This window comes from Eptatretus burgeri, chromosome 10 (genome assembly GCF_056783735.1).
Source record: "Eptatretus burgeri isolate ZD-2024b chromosome 10, Ebu_testis_v1, whole genome shotgun sequence".
Taxonomy (NCBI): Eukaryota; Metazoa; Chordata; class Myxini; order Myxiniformes; family Myxinidae; genus Eptatretus; species Eptatretus burgeri.
In genome coordinates this window covers 81,338,083-81,352,491 of record NC_140970.1, presented here as the reverse complement: position 1 = coordinate 81,352,491, position 14,409 = coordinate 81,338,083, and the positions used below count along the sequence as shown (strand labels likewise).

General features: G+C 42.0%; 1 protein-coding gene across 1 annotated transcript in view; it reads left to right on the top strand.

The window, feature by feature from the left end:
* Positions 1 to 14,409, top strand: part of SLC60A1 (solute carrier family 60 member 1) — a 40,992-nt gene that overhangs the window by 23,477 nt on the left and 3,106 nt on the right. The window contains exons 2-7 of the mRNA XM_085899094.1: positions 6,592 to 6,787; positions 10,390 to 10,629; positions 10,880 to 11,003; positions 12,216 to 12,325; positions 12,451 to 12,624; positions 14,208 to 14,355. Coding sequence (XP_085755220.1) covers positions 6,592 to 6,787; positions 10,390 to 10,629; positions 10,880 to 11,003; positions 12,216 to 12,325; positions 12,451 to 12,624; positions 14,208 to 14,355 — 992 coding nt within the window. The remainder of the gene's footprint in view (positions 1 to 6,591; positions 6,788 to 10,389; positions 10,630 to 10,879; positions 11,004 to 12,215; positions 12,326 to 12,450; positions 12,625 to 14,207; positions 14,356 to 14,409) is intronic.

Sequence of the window (14,409 nt, the reverse complement as noted above, 5' to 3'; positions counted from 1 at the left end):
TTTGTCAGGGGTTGTTAGGGAATTGAAACCAAACTACTGGGTCTGTTCATGTGGTTGTTGTTGTTGATGATGGGTTTCCAAGCTGCTTTTGTGCAACGGAATAATTTGTCAGGTGTAACTACACATTAGTTCTGGCAGGATAGCTTCGACTACAGTTGTGCACAATCACCTCTGACTTGTCAGCTATCAAGCCTGGGTTTGAATCTCGGCCCAGTTATACAAACCGTCATCCTGATGTTTCGCATGATGCAGGACAAGGCATTAACATGCATGTCTGGGAATTAACACGAGGGATGTTAAACTTGGCATCCTGCCTGCCAGAATTCGTTGGTGGAAGTTGAATCCCACAATGTCTTTCTCAAAGAGTAGTTGAGTTGTCACAAAGACAAAGACTAACCCTAACCCTGAACAATTTACAAATTCCTGCCGTGACTGCCTGCTGCGAAGGCAACGGTAAACTTCCCGGTATCACCAGTGCCAATATACGGCTGCAGAGTATGATAAAGAGTCTGCAATGACGCTCTGTAAAGACTATGAATCATCATCATCATCATGATGTTCAAAGCCTGAGAGATATTCAGTTGTGCCAAACTTTATAAGATTTCCAAAGATTTTATTTTTGCCCCTTTGCTAACACTATGATTGAAGCAAATTGGATTGCTTAGAAGTTGTTCAATCCAAACCTTTGGTCAAAAACATACGAGGGCATGTTGAAAAGTAATGCCTGCTATTACTTTTCTCCAAACTAAGTAAAGATATTTGAATGAAACAAAGCACAGTCCACACATTAGTCCTTCCCACGACTGGGTGCAAAGTTTTGTGATTCTGATACTAGATATGTCAGTACTACGTCAGTCAAGATAGCAAAGGGCAGCACAATGTTGTCGGTCTTGTAAAGCATGAAGCGCTTGGGAAGAGAGTTGGGTGCACTATTACGATCCTGATAGAAGAGACGGTCAATGGAGTACCACCACAAGAGATCACCTGCCCCGACTTGGCTCTGTCAGATTTTCATCTCTTCCCCAAATTTAAGGAACACCTTGGTGGAGAACATTTTTCTTCTGATGATGTCAAGGCTGCAGTGAAGCGCTGGTTAAGTCAGCGGGATGCACACACAGTTCTATCGTGATGGCATCACAAACACACTTGAACGTCGGCAGAAATGTGTGGACTTCCATGGTGATTATGTTAAGAAATAAGTATGCACCATGGGAGAATAAAGATCGTTGTCAGTATCTGTCTTTGTTAGCCCATCCCCAAAGCAGCGAGAGACGGGCTTTTGCAATCACTTCTCTGTGTCTGTGTGTTTGTCCGGGTCGTAACTCTTTTTTTCACCATTTGAGCTTTTGTTATCGAATTTTCAGCAAAGCTTTATTTTGAGAATATGGAGAAGCCAAATTAATAATTTGGTCAAAAGGTCAACATCACATAAAATCCTCAATTTTCATCCAATTGACCTGAAATTTAAATAACTTGCATATTGGTTCACCAATCAACCAATCTTGGTTGATTGTTGTTTTTTTTAACATCAAAAGGTCAAGGTTGTATAAAATATCAGTCATATCAATATGTCGATGACCCAAATCATCGAGTGTAACCTGTGTTCTGTCAAGGTCAAAGGTCAAGGTCACAAAATCGTCAATTTCCATCTGATTGACTTGAAATTTGAGCACGATTTGCATATTGGGTCACTGAAGCCCATTGCTTTAGAGGTGAAAAGGTCAAGGTCACCTAAAATCGTCAATCTTTTTGTATATATTTTTAAAATTGTTTTTGTCATGTTTAGTATGCAGAAGAAGAAGTCTGAATACAAAGCAAATGCGGACGGGCTTTGCATTTTTAGATGCTTTTTAGTTTCATTTTGAATATCTTTACCTGTTTTGGAGAAAAGGAATAGGAGGTGTTACATTTCAACATGCCATCGTATTAACCTTTTTTAAAAAAAATGAATGTGTACACATGTTTAATTAATTTATGTCCTTTTTCTTTAATTCCCATTTGGCACCTCTGATATAATGCTGAGTTACTGTATGCCTAAAACTTCCAGCAATGCCATTCAAACGAGGTTCGCCAGATCGGGGTGTGATGCTTGGTATACGAGAGAAGAAAAATAAGAAAACGGTGTAGTCATCCTGGTATGGCCTATGCAAGACCAAAGACTCGTTTCATCACAGCACCCAATCTATTTATTTATAAATGACACATTTAGCTTTGCATGTTGCACACTTTTCCTCAGATTATTTTGGTTGAGGGCAACTAGTTGATACCATCTAGGGAAGTGATGTGTCTTATAAAAAGTTATACAGTAGGAATCTATGCCTAGTGTTGGCTTAATGGTTTGGGTGGTGGGCTTGGGATTCTAAGGTCCTGAGTTCAAATCCCACTCAGATGTTGAATTAATACCAGGTGGGGTTAACTCGACCTGTTATCCTTCTGAGGTCGGCAAAATGAGTGCCAGCTTGATGGGTTCCTGTGTCGGAGTGGCGACCCGTCCAGGATTGTACCCAATAGCCAAGGAGACTGCTTTGGCAGCACCAACGCTCTGCACAGAGTATGGTCCCATTGGATGGAATAAGAATCTAAGTACCTTATTTGGTTGCTGTGCATGAAGAATAACTTTGTTGATTGTGAACACACCAATGAGGTGCAAATGTTTCCAGTTTATTCTTTCCTTTCTTTTTATGCAGTTGAGACTCCTGGAGGAACTAGAATACAGAACGGAACAGAAAGAGCACTGGAAAGCAGGGTAGAGAGACACTTGGAGGAAGAATGAGCGATGGGAAAATCAGACGGATGAGGATGTAGGCTGGGGATGAAAGTAATGGAAAAGTGGGTGGATGGGTGGACAGACCAAAAAAAAAAAAAGGGGGGAATTAATGAGGATAAGAAATAGCCCAAGTATGGATGGGGGATAACATGAGGAGGGGATGAACAGCCATCTTGAATCCCTGTTGGGAAGTTCCACAGGCAAGATAAAGTCGGATCAAATGAGTGGAGGTGAGCAATGAGCGTGGATGTAGGGACTTTCACCGGAATTGCGTTACCAGCAGACCACGTAAGCCCTGGGGAAGAGTAGAGTGAGGGGTGAGGAGGTACAAAGTATGAAGAGGGCACAAGTTGCAAGACCAGAAATTAGGTGTGGTGATGGAAGACAGTAGCCTGCACCAACCTGTCTGTGCAACTATGATGGATTTGCTTACAAATCGCACAGTTTGCACTTTGTTGAATTTGGCAATTGCCTGCTTCTTGGCTTGAGCCTCGTTAGTTGATTTGTTTCCAATTTCTCCAAAAAAAAAAAGGTATACAAATATATTTTGGGCAGGAATTTATTTTTACCTTCATGTATGACCAAGTCGAAATGCAGACAAATTGTTTTGGGAAACCATGGCATCGTCACATTACTGTGAACAGGCATTATGACAGACGAGCTGATAATTACATTCCATAAAAAAATATTTTCAAAGTGAACATCACAATATTTGAACAAAGAGGTGGGAACTGCCACAGGCAAGGCAATGTTCAAGCACTATTGCATTAAGCAAAATAATTTGGTGTTTTTCTGCAATATCCACTTACGAAGAAGATCTTTTGGACGAAGATCCATTTTGAAAGAAGCCTCATGTCACCGCTGATGGACCTTTAAAAGAATAACCTTCATTATGAATCAACTAAAAAGTAAAATTGATTGGTTGTAGTGACATTGAGAGAATTGTAGGGTTAGTTCAGAAAAGACAGCTGGAAAACAAAAATTATTCCCTTCGCTTCTTTCATTTTGGGTGAAAATCCTAAATTGTCATGGGGGGGGGGTGGGATGTTTCTGTTGTGCCCATGACCTGACTATGGGTACTACCATTCAGAGTCAAGTCATGGGCACAAAAATTATTTTATGATGCTCTAACTGACTAAAGGATAAGCAGCGTAGTGTGAACAAAAGAAAGAGGCTCAAAGCTCGTAGTACTGAAAAAGAGTTGAGTTTAGTAGAAGAGGGGAAAAGATTAAGAAGTAGACTAAAAAAGCCCTGTGAGGATGCAATCGGGAGAGATGTGCAGTTGTTGGGGTTAATGGAGGAGGATACTTTTTACAGTACTAAGTGGAGAGGGACCATTGGCTGACCAACCCCCTAATATGGTAAAATGGGCGTTAAAGTAGTGGTAGTATTAGTAGTAGTCATGGTAGTAATACACACACACGCACTCACACTCTCATGTGCAGCCTTGAGGCTGCTGGATGCATCATTGGTTCGCGATGTGGCTATGCCACTGATGCAGTGCCCCGATTACCAGTACACTGGTGCTCATTTCACCGACCTCAGAAGGATGACAGGCTGATTCGACCCCACCTGGTGTTAATTCAGCAGCAAACAGGGCTCAAACTCAGGGCCCTAGGATCCCAAGCCAGCCACCCTAACCACTAAGCTAACGCCAGGCTTGTTGTAGTCGTAGTGGGAGTGGTAGTATCCTTCCAAGGCAAGGAGCAAGCCATTGTGTGTGCAGAGACAAAGTTCCGGCATGTAGTTCACTCTTTCACTGCAAGCATCTAATCATGGCACGACTTGATTTTTGGAAACGTAGTACAAGTTCGTACAGTATTTGAGTAATGACAACACAGGTGGAAATAATGTTATTGTTTGGTTGAAGCACTAGGTAGTGAATGAGCACCCAGATGGTGAAACTACAATTTGATGAAGACGATTGAGATGCTCAGGAACTGCAATGTTGACGCACCAGTTTGAACAAGAACACTGTAAAGCAGACTTGTGCTCACAACTGTGCAAGAGGGAAGCCAGCTTGTAATTTGGATCAGAGAAGCAGCCGTTAGCATCTTGGGGGTAATGTTAACAATCTGCCTTCCATTGAGCAGTGCAGGACAGGTGTTAAATGAACAAACAGTTCAGGTGTGAATCAAATGGCATTTGTTTCAAAGAACTTTTTTATGTACCCACATTAAATGTCACATTTTTTGTTGAGCACCTAGCTGTAGATGACTTCACCTTGAGCACTTCGACGAATGAACAACTAGATTTGTGAAAAAGACCTCGATTTCGGAGAATTGTGACTGTGTTGACCGTCAACACGAGGGGTGCACAAATCTGAATCACCTACATGCATTGCATTGATGTTTAATCTCACCCAAAAAGGTCGAGGGTATTACATTGTGGGGGGATTTGGTACAATTAGACTATTGCATGTCCGCGTGTCCGCATGTCTGCACGTAGATCGACCTTAATCGGGCATCATGGTGCAGTCAGATTTAACACGGCCTCTCGAGGTGTGAAAAGGGTCACCGAGACAAAGTACCCCGGTGAGGCTCTGTGGTGTTAGATGGAGAATGAAGAACCAGTCTTGCTGCTGAATGTTAGTGTTCATCTGCATTAGCTTCGCTCCGAGGAAGGGTTAACGCTCAAAACATCAGATTCTCCTCTTTTTTTCCCCCCACAGCGGTTAGCATACCTCAATGAATGTCCTGTTGATTTTCATCCATTTTGTCTTTATATACATTGTCGAGGCTCATATAACAGCTAACACACATAACGTAAAACAAGGGAGAGCAGGCGACAAGGGAAGTGTGATCCATTGTTCTCCATTGTTAAATGTTAAATGATCCATTGTTAAATGCTCTGTGTTTTTAGCCTCACCAGAGGAGAGGACATTGCAGTTGGGTCCGTTTGTTTGTCTCTGTTTGATTGTTTGGACACACACACACAATGTGCCAATGTAGACCACAATTTTTACACGTTGTCTTTTGTTCAACCAAGTACCTCTATAAAGTATGTACAGTGCAGTTAGAAAGCGGGTACGTCTATACAGTATGTACGGTACAATTAGAATACGTACTATAAAACCACACCAGCGCTGCACAAAACAAGTCTTTTTTTATTGGTATTTTGGATGAACATACATGAATATTGAAGCTATCATGTTTATGTTCTTGTAATTAGACCTTTAATTTGCCTGCACCAACTGTGGATGCTACCGCTGGAACAGTTACCCTTCCAACAGTACTCACCTTTCAACTCCCCTACTCATGATCATCCCCAAACCTATGCTACACATGACTACATGTATGTAATTACTTTGCACATCAAGGCAGGAATTTGGACACAGTGGTGATGCACAATGGCCAACTCTTCTTGAAAGATATCGTGGGACGTTTTGGCATCCACCAGTAAATTCTGATGAATGGGACCACCCAAATTAACATCCCTCCAAAGGACCATACACACAATGATGCCCTGCCCGTGAAGCTCCAGGATGCTGGTTTTCGAGTTCGGTTGGGAATCAAACCCAGACTGAACATTCCAAATGCAAGTGTGTGATGTCTGAGCTGTCTTGCAAGCCAATGTCAGATGTTGATCATCTTTGGACACCCATGTGACTGGCTGCATTCGGAGGTGATGCTCCAGTCCGATGATAACCAACGAAGCATCCATGTGCATATTGTGGTGAATGTTGAGCCAACTTCTCTGAAACTCCACAAGCCACATGTTGAAATGAAGGGAAAGGTGGTCTGTTGTTTGATGCATTAATTTTTATTACGTCTCTTTCACCATTGTCCTCGATGAGATGTTCATTGCACCGCTTCTCTCCACAGAATTTCACCTCGTGTGATACTGCTTATAGCGACATTTGTCATCTCTCTACTCTTCGCTTGTGTCCCGTTGTGCAATGAGTTCGTCGAACTGGTCATCACTCTGGCTCTTTTGGGCTTGGCCATGGGCTGCATCGAGCCTGTATCGAACCAAGAACTTTTGAACATCTACAACAAGTACTCGCTTCCTATCATGCAGGTGAAAAATGGACATGTTGAACACTGCCACACTCAATTCCAACAACATAAGAGTTTCCACTCCAATAATATGGCTATCTGATGAAATGTGGTTGTGACAAATTGTTTGCCCCTTTTGGAAAACTGATGATTATAGTTTTAATTTGTCAATTTCTTCTCTTCCTCTTTATGTTACTTTAATTCTTGCTTAGCTTGTCATGGATACAAGCAAAGGGCCCTGGTGAAATAGAAGTTAATAAATAGTGAATGTGATTATTTGTTGACACACACAACAAGGTTTTTGATGTTGACATATTACTGACCCCGTTGTGTCTCATAGTCAGGATGCAAGTTTCGGTTTAGTACCACACATGTGCATGCGCAAAGTGGGGTAAAGCAATTGCTTCTGTTTGTCAGTCAGTCTATGATCGAGGAACTACATATCAATTTAATTATATATTTTGAACATTGTAGAACATGAATCACTTCTAAAACCTGTGGTTTAGCAGTACTTTGGCTTTGAAGTTGGTAAAAGTGTGAGCCCTCTCGTTACCCATCGCGCACATGTGCATGGCGGGGAAAAGCAATTGCTCCAGGCTGTCTGTTTGTCAAACAATTTCTTTTTTTAATCATTCAAAACAGGAAATATACTGTTTTAGGGACTGGTGCAAGACCAGAAAGGAGGCGGTAGAAAACTGAGAGACCACAGGACTGTCTGAGATGGCAAAATGATGGTCATAGACTTGGCTTCATCGTGGTAGAGTCCAATAATCTCAAAGGCCTTGGTTTCCACATTGTCAAGCCTAGCGAGATGAGGCAGGGAAGTCAGCCCAGAGGAGTGAGCACTACTCCATCAAGCTGTGGATGAAGGCCTTGAAGGTAGATAGGAGTTCAGGTTTGCCAAGGAAGGACTTTGTACGACGATGGAAGATGCCCAGTCGACGACTACCTTTGGAGGCCAACTTTGAAATGTGATTTGACAAAGAAAGATCATGGCTGACAGTGAGACCCAGGAGTTATAATGACTGAACTTCCTCGAGAGGATTGTTAAGAAAGTAGATAGGAGGGTTTGCCAGATGGTCTTTTTAGAGAGAGAGAGATAGTGAGAGTGTGAGATTTTTCAGGATTGAAAGACATATTCCAAGTGTTTGACCAGCTTGTGATTTTTGTCAAGGTCTGGAGAGAGGGAAGAGGCTGTAGCTTACCTGTCTGAAGGATGAGGAATGTCACGGCAGAGGGTGGAGTCGTCAGCAATTGGATAAAGGGGATTTTGTCAGGAGAGTTAGAGAGATTATTAATGACGATCAGGAATAGGACTGGGCCCAGAACACTGCATCAGGGCACTCCATTCATGATGGGGAGAGGAGATGAAAGGATTCCGTTTAGTGCCAATCATTGGCTACCAGAGTGGAGGAAGTCAATAAGCCATGTGTGGTGTTGACTTTGAATGCCATAGGCAGAGAGTTTGGAGAGTAAGACGGGATTGCCAGACTGTATTGAAAGCACGAGATATGGCCAGAGACGGCCCTGATCTCCTGTTTGGCATTGAGGGCCTCCATCTATTGTTGGGTGAGTCGAAGCAGCATGCCCAAGGTAGAGTGACCGGGTCTGAAACTAAATTGGTGATCTGAAATGAGGTTGTTGGAGAAAAGGAAGGATTCTCCTCGTCGTATGCAAAACTCTTGGTTTATCATTCAAATATTACCTTTTTTCCTTGGGCATAAACTCAAACCTATTACCTCACCTATCTCAATTGACCTTTTGCAACTACGATATGAGATCACGTGACCTTTTTGCCCACCACCACATTGGTGATTGAACAGACCCTGACAATCGAGCTATCATCGTAGTTGTCATCAAAATCTCAATTACATTGTCAAAGTATACTCGAGCCCTCGATTGTTTAGTCAAGAAAAGGTATCTTGAAACTATGTAATGTGTGGGAGAAGAGCCTTATGTCATTTGCCTATTGCAGTTCAGGTTGTCACTGGACTGCATGACCAAAGATCAGGCATGACCAGATATGTCAAGATGAGATGAGGGGGAGCTGTGGGAACCCACTCTGCCCTCATGGCTTTACTTGCCCCTCCTCTCACCCTCAGCAGCAGGTGAGAAAATAACATCACTTGGGATGAAATTATCGACTTAATGTAACACAGTAATTAGCCCCAAGGGCCACAGAAAACCGTCCAGAAACACCTCGGAACCCCACAGTGGAGAAAGCCACCCAGGACACTGGTAATTCGCCCATACGGCAGCATGCCTGGGATCCCGAGGAACCCAGCTGTGGCACCTGCAACAGCACACCTAGCCCTGCAGAAAGCTGCCAGGGACTTGGGGAACCCACCTGCTGACCCCACAACATCACGTCCAGCCTTGTGAAAAGTCTGGAACGATTGGAACCCACTATCTGAGCCTCGGACCAACTAACAGTACATCCACACAACCTGGTGTCCCAAGTGACATTTGGCCTCGTCCCATCCTCCTTTTTAAAACCATGTACATTACATTTTCAAGCCGACGGACAACTTCGACCTACGATTTTCATCCTAAATGACAGATGTGTGATCAAGATGATGAACCAGCTGCTTATCTTTTGCGATCAGGAACTCGGGAAATCCATGTCATGGTGTCATAATGTTTTATGGCATAACGGAAAGGAATAAATATTTAGCATATATGTATTCAATATCTCTACGCAATTAACCCTGTAAGGATACGGCACACAAATATAATTGGTATGTATCATAGACATGTTCAGCCTACCTGAAGCAAAATGCTAGCTGCGCAATCATAAAAGCTCAATCAGAGTCCAGCTTTCTCTCTTCACCACGGAGATACACTTGTCTCCTTTCCGAATCTACAGCAAACTGATGAAATGATACACCTGGGTTTCCCAAATCTTTTTGAGCATCCTCCCAACAGACAGCAGGACATAGCAAACTGACAAAATTCGGTACTTTCGCTCCGGTCATCATAAACAGCGTCAAGGCCGGCTTGATGGCCAAAGTACCTGATCTGATGATGGTAACTATGCACCAGGTCTATATTCGTTGTATTGCATGGATAAGTGCTCCTTTGCGAACCGGCCTCACAATCCATGACATCATTCTCCTAGCGGTGATTGAGTTGATCTGTTTGCAAAAAAAGGAAAGAAATCCACAAGCCACATGACGTGTTATGGGAACACGATTGGAATATGCACTTTTGAGAGGAGAGGCAAAATTCTGAGAAAAGGCGATTAGAGCATAAGCAGTGCTTCAAAGAAATCCTGATTGCGTCGCAATCCCAGAAACTCAACAGAAAAGATTGAATGCTTACACGGCGTGGAGCAAGCAGCTGATTATAACAGATAGATACGAACATTGAATTGTACATTTCGAACAGCGAATTTGTACAAACTATGTGGGAATAATTGTACAAAACGTGCGTTGTGCTTATTGGTGACTTTTCAAAGCGGTTTGTTTAATTTGTACATTTTTGATTCGTTCATCCCAATCTTTACCAAATATATTTTTGTGGCTGTGCAATTGTCTTTGACTGCGTGTTTGTGGATAAAACTTGATCACTGCTGACGACAACCCATGTTTGTACCCACAACCCTTCTGCCACCTTCCCCACAAGGCACTGCACTTCTGGATGGGCTTTGGTGCATTTGTGAGCCCACTCATTGCCGAGTCCTTTCTGACCAAGGAAAACTGCCTGGTGATGCACAAAGCTGCCAATAATTACTCTGACCCCGTGTCGCTGAGAATATTTATAATCCCACATCAATTGGGCTCTCACGGACAATACTCGCTCCCTTTCGAGGGAGACTCTACCAGCCGCATCTCGTATGCCTTCTTGATAATGGCAGCCATCAATGTAAGCTGACGTTTTGCAGGTGGAGTGTTGACTGTTGTTTTAAAATGGCAATGCTCCCCATCTTCCAAACATGGGACTACTGTATTTGTTTAGCATCTTCTCCTTGAATTCCATCGGGTACTTTTATTTTTCCTGATGTCAGAACCTTTGAATTTCAAATCGCATCTCCACCTGAGGCACGTAACCACACGGTATGCACTTCATACATACAGCGTTGATTACCTCTGGCATGTCTGACTTGCTTTTCCAGTTGATTGTCCCTTTGACTATCATCGTTTTGCTGGTGCGAGGAAAATGCTCCAAATCCGAGCCCCTGCTCGAGTCAGATAAAACTCATCTTGAGATGGACTTTTTTAGTGAACCGATGAGTCTTGGTAAGGATCGTTGATTTCATTTCATTTTTTTTTTTTTAATCTTTAAGATTTTTCCATAGATTGCTGCCGCTGCTGTATTTTCTAGTTCGGTGTTGTGTTAAATTTCTTGTGTCTCCCCAAAATCTACTCTCATCACATTAGATTAAATAATAACTTGTAACAACTCGCTCTTCCTTTTCGTTTTGTATCGTAAGGTGCTTATCGATTAATTAAATTTTTTGCCCCAGGCACACGAAGGGAAAAGTGGGGTGAAAACAATTGGTTCGTGACCGTTCGTCCGTCTGTCTGTCATCAGTTTATGATTGAAGAACAACTTATTTCAATGGAATGTTGTATTTTGAACGCAAATCGGAACATGAATGTGAAGACAAGTTTGCCATTTTACCGTACTTTGGCTCAGAATTTGTCTTGATCGCACATGCCAAGAGAGGATTGAGGTTATATTTTTATTCTGTCTACCTGCTTAGCAGTCAAACAAAATTGAAAATAATTCCAAATAGGAAACTTACTGTTTTCAAGGACTATATAAATGACACAAACAACAGGCACGAATAACTAATGTAACGTGTTAGATAGGGTGATGGAAACGTATATCGCCTTCACAATACTTCCAAGAACCTCCAGGTTTGCAGTGCTTGGACGTGTTCTACAGGGTGGTGTATGTCATCGGGACTGTCAAGCACAGCTCCTGGGAAGTGGCCGTGGCATATGAGAGGGTTCAGTATTGGGGTGAAGAAGAGGCCACCAATATGGCTACGTGCAATGCAGATTGATACTGCGTTCCATGGTGATCAATAAAGCCTACATCTCCGAAACTGCGATTCAAGAGTGGTGTACAACACTCTTTAGTAGCACTAAACTTCCAGATTAAAAAAATAATAATTGAAGTACCATATATATTTGAACACTGCGTGGGGTATAGTGTTCTATGAACTCGAGTTTAATAGCGTGCTTTGAATAACGTTTTTATCAATTATGATGATTCATTATACTAGGTTGAGATTGTGTTGTAATATATATATATATATATATATATATATATTTTTTTTTTTTTTCAGCAGTATGTACCTTTTTAATTTTTATTGCAAGGTTCACTCTCAAATGCAATGCGACGAAGAGGAGTAATTGACTAGAATGTTGCGATCTTATCAATATGATGTATTTTGTACCCTTTATTTTTATTTGAAATGTTTTTTTTTTATTTTCTATTAGAGAATCCTCACCAACCTGATTTCTGCTTTCGCAACATACGCTTCACTCTCACTATCGTCTTGACACACATCCTGGGCACACTCATTCTCGTGACTGCTGAGGGCACCATGGTGAGTGTGCAAAAGTGGTGCTTTCCCTGTTTGTGAGACAATCCTTTTGGAATTGATTTTGGTTTTTTTGCCTAAAAAATAATTGACATTTAAAAAAATACAACTTCCCTCCTTTCCATATTTAGGCTGAATATGCAAGCATGGTGGACAGCTTTGGCGTCATGGGCACACTTCAGATGACGCCCAATTCTGCAGCTTTACTCACATCTCTTTTTTGGGGAATGTTTGCTCTTGGTCGTTTGCTAAGCATCCCTGCGAGCACTGTGGTCCAAGGACATGTAATTCTTATCTTCTGTTGGGTGAGTTATGTACTTAAACACGAATCCATTTCTACACTTGCTCTGCGCGCACGTACACACACACACACACACACACACACACACACACACACACACACACACACACACACACACACACACACACACACACACATTAAAGCAACTCTAGGAGCAGTATCTAGCCCAGATGTCAAGATGCTTGTAAAGGAACCAGATACATTTTCGGGTTTCCCCCAGAAAAAGATCATAACCATAATTTTTTTTGCATCCCAAATCTAAAAGTAGTCTCATCGTTAGATCGTCAAATCGTTTGCTTTCAATCGTGTACTCCCCCCCCCCACCCCCTTCCTCTAAAAGATGTTGAACTCACGACTTTCAGTGAAAATGATGGGCTGTGACTGTGATTTAGTTTGTGAATCCACGACCATATATTGTATATATGGTTTACCAATGATTCGCTCTTTGAAATTTCATGGACATGTTGCAAGCATATTGGCAATGACAGCCAATGAACTTTATTGGCTATTGCTCTTTATTTCAGTTCCCAAAATTGTTCACTAGTATCCGATCATCAATCGTCGGTGTGAGATCGGATCATCTTGCATTTCTGCCCAAACATCGGAGTAAATGTCACAATCAAATGGTAATCTGATTGTCCACTATAGTGTTCCAGATAGCTGTGCAGTTGGACATAGCCCAGAGTGTGGGGGTAACTCAATAAAATAAAAAAACAACTTCGCTGGGAGATTGTGATGTGCAGTAGAATTTTGATTATTTTATGATGTTGCCAGAAATTGACTAACATCACAAAATGTCTTAGTAAGAGCAGTACGGTGATGACCGGTGAGTCACTTATTGTGTTAAAACATATTTAAAATGTAATCAGGATTTTTAAGCATCACGGCTTAAATTTGAACTTTAATCCCTGTACATTGCAGAATTTTGGAGAAAACTTGTTTGTACATAATTGGAATGGGTTTGGGGGCGGGGGGGGTGCTGATGGAGTATGGATGGTACAGGAGAGGATGGGGTTAAAGTTCTGTCGTTGTCTACACAAACTTATGCAGGTGTGTGTGTGTGTGTGTGTGTGTGTGTGTGTGTGTGTGTGTGTGTGTGTGTGTGTGTGTGTGTGTGTGTGTGTGTGTGTGTGTGTGTGTGTCTGTCTGTCCCAGGCAAAAACGCTACAGTTCGAACTAGAACTATAGTATATGAGAGTAGTACTGTCATATACTATAGTTGGTAATGGGTCCTACTACAGTAATCTGCAGAGAATTACTGCAGGAAAGGAATGCTATTTTTGCCTGGGGTGTGTTGCTGTTGTTTGCTGCTATCCTCACATGGTGGGTTTGAGGAGGTGGAACGGAGATCTACCTGGTCTCAAAATATCCACTTCCATCTGTGTTGGTGTTTGTTTGTTTTTTGTTCGTTTGTACATACACATTTTATGAATTGCACATGGAACATATCAGCAAAAATAAACAACATGTGATAATGTGCAAGTTTCAGTTCAGAGCCTATCCTTGCTGCGGTTTGTGACTACCTGAAGGTGTAGTTGATCAATTTACGTGTTGATTTTTTTTTTGACCATTTTATTTTCTGTGCAGGTTGGCAGTGTCATTTCTGCCATCATTGTTCTCATTGCCTCGTCCAGTGTTGGCACCTTGTACGTGGCCACAGCATTCCTTGGTCTCTCTCTAAGCAGCATCTTCCCCACGCTGATCACCTTTGTGGAAGATATGCTCCATTTCCAAGGCAATAATTGAAAGGAACACTGCAATAACAATCTTTCTAATCCATCACTATTTA